We start from the raw sequence: 6,000 nt of genomic DNA, 5'->3' as shown, positions 1-6,000 counted from the left end.
CCTGATTACTTTGAGGGAAAGTAGATATTAAAAAGCATTCAAAGTATAGAGCTCATTATAAAAGTGTAAGGCATCATTAGTTTGTGTCTCTGTCTAAGCGTGCATGCCTCAGAACCAACTAGGCTATTTCATTCCTCTCGACTTCTCAAATTTATATATGAGAATCGTGGAGGCTGCTCATTAACCTCAGATTCCCAGGCCCTACATCCAAAGATTTCTTCCACAGACCTGGGTGGGGCCCAGGACTCAGAATTCCAGGTGATTCTGAATCAGGTGATCTGGGAGCCATACTTTGAAAAATACTGCTTTAAGATATAATTGACGTTTCACAAGCTCTATTGAAAACAACCACTTTTTTTATTAAAAAGGAGCTCTTTACGTAACAATGCGTGCTGTAAAATAATACAATGTAAAATAATTCAAGCAGTACTGAAACATACAAAGTAAAAGTAAATGTTCTCTCCTCACCACCTACTCTTATCTCTCATCCAAGTTACATTCCGATGATTAGTTTTCCAGACTTGAATTGTCTATGCATATACCAACATATATACTGGTTAAGAATGATGAACATTTGATGTTTCTATTTTTGTTTTGCTATTAAAAATTAATGCTGAACTAAATATCCTTATTCTCATGTCTTTGGGCATGAGAATGTAGGATAGATTCCTAGAAGTTGACACACGATGACAGCTTACCTATTGGTCAGATTTTACCTTTTTTTGCGTGTGTGTGTGTGGTGGTGACTTTCTGTGCCTAATATTTTGAATGATTCGTTACTGATATCTGTCCAACGTTCACAACAAAAAGATTTTTAATTAGACCTGTTATCACCCCCAGTGAAAATTCGGCTTACAAGTTCCCACTAACAGGCCACAAAAGAGGTGAGTTTAGGGGAGCCAGAGGGGGGCGCCACCGTTCTCTGACAACTTGTACAGGCAACTTGGGTGAGTGCAGGGGAGTGCACGGAGCTTCTTCAGCCCCGGCGCAACCGACGGCAGAGGGTAGACCCGGGAGCTGCGGCACACCCCGGTCCTCCCCGAGTCTCCTCAAGAGCCCCGACTTGGGGCAGAGATGCACTCAGCGGCGCTAAGACCGAGGTCCAGCCGCCGCCGCCGCCGCCGCCTCTTCTCACCGCCCCTCCCGCCTCACTCTCAGTCGGTTTCTCCAACTCGCGTCCGGTTCTACGTTCCTCAGGCCTCAGCTATGAGCAGCGGAACAACACAGACGGCGAGGTTTACGGCCCGCAGCCGGCAGGTGAACAGCACCAGCCAGCTGCCTAACCAATTCCAATCCCCTAGAGATACCCACATCAGCCCTTCTCTTCTTGCCCCGCCCCTTCCGCTTGTGATTTGCTTCAGCTTCCGGTCACGGGGTCTCAGCCCTGAAGTGAAGAGCGTGGCATTGTGGGATTTCCTTCCTTTCTCGCTCTCCGGCCATCTTGGCGGCTGCAGTGGGTGAGTAGGCTGTTCCGTACCGAGGTTTAGGCCTCGCGGGGAGTCCAGGGAGTTGCCGTTTGTAGCTTCGCATCCTAAACTTCCTGTCTTGTCCTCTGTGTTCTAGGCTGGGGGCGTCTCGCGCCTAAGGCAGGAAGATGGTGGCCGCAAAGAAGACGGTGAGTGTAGCAGGCCAGGGCCGGAAGCCTGTTCACATGGAGAGATGAGTCTCGGCCGGGGCGGGCGGGTCCGAGCACAGTGGGCGCACAGCGTGTCCGCTGGCTTTGCAGGGGTCCAAAATAAATCCGAAGGACTCTCCCAGGAATTTGGGACCCTCTGCGGAGGTTTTATTAAGGGGTTCAGCTTCCTGGAAGCTGGATCCAGTTTTAAGTGGTTACAAACAAGGCCTTCAAGTCCGTGTTACATGTTTGCTTTGTAGAAAAAGTCACTGGAGTCGATCAACTCCAGGCTCCAACTGGTTATGAAAAGTGGAAAGTACGTGCTGGGGTACAAGCAGACTCTGAAAATGATCCGACACGGCAAAGCGAAACTGGTCATCCTCGCCAACAACTGCCCAGCCTTGAGGTAATTGAAAGAACCTGAGTATGTTTGTCGCCCACTGCAAATAGGTTGTGAGCGAATATCCGGGAATGTGAACTTGCAATCTGGGTAGCATAAACTGGGTATCATTGTAAAATTTTGTATTACAGAGGGACACCTGGAGAATAATTTAACGGTTGTTGATTTGGGGCTCTTGATTTTTCTCTCCCTCATCATATTCTCTCCTCGTATGAGGTTCTCTTTGGGAGAAATGCGTGGCAGAAGGGGTAAAAACCAGAGAACGTCCAAGTTTGAGGGCAGCGCAGAAACATAATTTGTCCATGTGTCCTGCCTTTTGGGTCGTTTTTTTTTTTAACTTTAAGATGCTTTAAAAGAGGTTCATTTTATGAACTTGTAGAAAAGCTAAGATCAGAGAAGTTCAGGCTGGCCTGTGGAGCTGCAGGTTCCCAGTTCACCCAGTTTTTGCTTGCCTCACTGTTTTGAAACTGAATTTAGTGGGTATTTTAAATAAGTTAAAGAAACTTGGACCATGCAGAATATAAGCCGTGTTTTCAGTCCCTTTCCCTTGTTGATTTTCTGTGGTAATACATAACCTCACAGCATTTTGTATAGTGTCTGTAGGTAATTGGCAAAGCCTGGAGAGATCTCTTTTTCCATCCCATCCCCTCCCAAACCTTTGGTCTTATTCCAAACCTTTCATGCTTACCTTCTATAGCAGTGCTTTTCAAACACGAATATGCACACAGTCACGAATGATCTGGTTTAAATGCAATTTCTGATTTAATGTATCTGGATTAGGGCCTGAGATTATGCATTTTTAACAAGCACCTTTTGGCACTACTTGTCTGCGGCTGCACACTTTGAGTGAGTAGTGGCAACAGTGTATTAGGACTCCCTTCAAATTCGTAAAACCATTCACGTCTGCCTACTTAGTGGACACAAAACTGCTAACTCTGGGTAAGTGCAAGCATATGGCATCCCTGGTTTTATTGCACTTCACTTTATTGTGCATCGTAGATACTGTGGGGTGGCTTTTTTTGTTTTTTTTACGCATTGAAGGTTTGTGGCAACCCTGCATTGAATAAGTCTGTAAGTTCCAGTTTTTCAACAGCATTTGCTCACTTCATGTCTATGTCACATTTTGGTAATTCTCGAGATATTTCAGACTTTTTCTCTATTGTTATGGTGATCGCTGATCTTTGATGTTACTACTGCGACTCCCAGAAGGTTCGGGTGATAGGCAGCTTTTTAATTTATTTATTTTTGCAATAAAGTATTTTTTAACTAATGTATGTACGTTGGCTTTTTTAGACATAATGTTGTTGCACACTTAATAGGCTGTAATATAGAGTAAACACAACTTCTGTATGCACTGGGAAACCAAAAAATTCCTGGGACTAGCTTTATTGCAATATTTGATTTATTGCAGTGGTCTGGAATGAATATGCAGTATCTGAGGTATACCTGTAATATCACTCTCCATCTGGGTTTCAGAGCACCAGAGGGTGATAGAAACGGCTTAGAAGTTGTCATGGGAATTTTATAATGTAAAGTGTCTGGCGATAGTAAATGCTAAGTAAATGATAATTTTATTTTGTACTCTACTCTTTTCCACAAGCACAGGTATTTACTGGTTGTCCCATCCCTTGTAAGGGATCCAAGGAAGGATGATTTGTATTGAATAATGGATATGGTAATGTTTTTAAAAGTAATAACTGGCTTACTGTTTGAAGACCTTACCAACATTAGAACTGATGAGAGAAGTAACATTTAATCTGTGTTACTTGGTATGATATTTATCTACCTTGTTTTGGTTCCCAAAGGAAATCTGAAATAGAGTATTATGCCATGTTGGCCAAAACTGGTGTCCATCACTACAGTGGCAATAATATTGAATTGGGCACAGCGTGTGGAAAATACTACAGAGTATGCACACTTGCTATCATTGATCCAGGTATGCTTTTTAAATCATAAAGTAATTCTTTTCCTTTATGATGTAATACAAGTATTTCTTGCTATACAAATGTCTTTAGTTTCTAAGTTCAGATGTTGAGGATTTGGATACAGCAAGGGATATCCTGTAATTTTATTTTACAGAGAATTGATAATGAAGGTCAGTACAGAATTACCTTTTTATAAATGAAATTCTCTTTACTTTGAGATCATGAGTTTCATTTCATGCAGCACCTAAGAAATGATGACTTCAGGGCCCTGGTAAAAGGTGAAATTATAAAGGGACAGAATAATCAGGTGAAACGGTAGAAAAAAGGAACGTTTACTGGCTGCCTGAGAACAGATGGATAAAATTAAGTTGAGAAAAAGAAGGGCCTACAAAAACATGTCATGTTTTGAACTTACGAATTTTTAATTAATTCATAAAATACTGCGAATATTCTCGCTGTTCTGATGTTGTAATAATCAGGGCAGGCTAAACATTCGCTATATTAAGACCATGCATGTGTCCCCGGACCTAGTTCTTTTCCTAGGTCTGGTTTTATAAATGCTGGTGATAAACTAAGTCTGATTTACATGATGAATCTTATGTGGGAAATGTCTGTGACTCTAGGTTTCCTATCAACCTTGAGAAATGGTAGCGCAGCTAGTGTAATAACTTTTGAAGATAACAATTGCTAATTTGATGATTACCTGTTGACATTAAATGAATTGTAAAATTATTGTGTTTTATTTTCTAGGTGATTCTGATATCATTAGAAGCATGCCAGAACAGACTGGTGAAAAGTAAATCATGCACAATTTTTCTTTAATAAAACTGGCCAGAGCTTGTTTTAAAAATACTGTATTCATTTCAGTCATTTTTTAAAATTTCTTTTTGTTTCAGTGTACCTTCCTGAAGCTAGGATTAGAGGGCATGGGGCAGCTAGATATATTGGTAAGACTTCCCAGACATTGCTGTTTCTTTCCCTGTTTTTGTAAAGGGAGCGCACTGAGTTCCTTTCCTGTACTAGATTTTTAAGAGACTTATTAATTTTCATCATTTTCAGTCTCAGGTTATTGTTATTTTATATTTGAGTATGTCAGAGGCAGCAAGGTTCCATACCCAGAATCTAACCAGAATTGCAATTTACAGTCCAGCTTAAATCCACCAAATCTGAGTAGCAAAGAGGATTAAGTGAAGTATGTTCCTTCCACCCCAAAATTTTCACAGGCTGAGAGAAGTTCTGTTTAATGAAGCAAGGTCTTACTGAAGGATGTGCAGTGGTTAGGGTAGAAGAAGTGTACTTGGACAACTTAAGAATATTCCTAGATCTTCAATAGTGTTAATTGTACTTGGACAAATTAAGAATATTCCTAGATCGTCAATAGTGTTAATTCCACAGTTTTGCAAAGTGTGTTTTATATAATTATAGTCCTAAAAGATATACTGTGAGGTAGGTTTGGTGTTCAGATTTTGGGGAAACTGCATACTACATCTCCCAAGTATGTCCTATGTAAACCTTTTCCCACATTTAATAATATCCTTTGGAACATTCAAAGGAGTTAACTTGGGGGAAGAATGTTGACTTAGATTTATAGAGCTGAATATTGCTGGTAGGGTATACCCTGCACAATTTGTGTTGGGCTCTAAGGTTCCAGAAGTGTCAGAAATGTCTTTTGGTCTTCAGAATCAATCAACTTGGGTAGGCAGTTTTTGGTGGTAGACGAATGATCCATAGGAGATGTGGATGCCTTCAGTACACTATCCAGAAAATATTTACTGAACTTGGAGTCAGAAGGCTACCTCTTAATAGTTACGTAACAGCCATGGGTGGGTCAAATTCCTACTTTCACAGGTGAGGGAATTGGTTTCTTTCAAGCTAGATGTTGCATGATTTTAGTTTATATCTGAAGTTAATCTAAGGTTGTGGGTATAATTTGGAGAGTGGCCATCATTAACTAGAGTTTTCTTACCAGTTCATTTACTCAAATTTTCTCGATTAGGGAGTACTACTGACATTTTTCGATGGGACGGTTCTTTGTTGTGGAGGATTGTGGATACTGCTTG

The 6,000-nt window shown here is 41.1% G+C and overlaps 1 protein-coding gene and 1 non-coding gene across 3 annotated transcripts; both read left to right on the top strand.

Moving 5' to 3' along the window:
- Window positions 1–918: 918 nt before the first annotated feature.
- RPL30 (ribosomal protein L30) lies at window positions 919–4,792 on the top strand. 2 transcript variants are annotated; one of them, XM_027131485.1, is made up of 5 exons: window positions 1,397–1,457; window positions 1,564–1,615; window positions 1,876–2,021; window positions 3,821–3,951; window positions 4,691–4,792. In XM_027131485.1, exons 2-5 carry the CDS (start codon window positions 1,595–1,597, stop codon window positions 4,738–4,740), a joined length of 348 nt encoding a protein of 115 aa, XP_026987286.1. In that variant the 5' UTR covers window positions 1,397–1,457; window positions 1,564–1,594; the 3' UTR covers window positions 4,741–4,792. The 2 variants fall into 2 exon arrangements, with proteins under 2 accessions (XP_026987285.1, XP_026987286.1); XM_027131484.1 differs by lacking the exons at window positions 1,876–2,021; window positions 3,821–3,951; window positions 4,691–4,792 and having other exon boundaries at window positions 919–1,457; window positions 1,564–1,616.
- LOC113633450 (small nucleolar RNA SNORA72) lies at window positions 4,381–4,512 on the top strand. The gene has a single exon (XR_003438208.1). It is a non-coding gene; the product is annotated as a small nucleolar RNA SNORA72 (small nucleolar RNA).
- Window positions 4,793–6,000: the final 1,208 nt, after the last annotated feature.

This window comes from Aethalodelphis obliquidens, unplaced genomic scaffold, assembly GCF_003676395.1.
Source record: "Aethalodelphis obliquidens isolate GAN/ISIS:26980383/991018 unplaced genomic scaffold, ASM367639v1 scaffold39, whole genome shotgun sequence".
Taxonomy (NCBI): Eukaryota; Metazoa; Chordata; class Mammalia; order Artiodactyla; family Delphinidae; genus Aethalodelphis; species Aethalodelphis obliquidens.
This window is presented reverse-complemented; position numbering and strand designations above follow the sequence as displayed.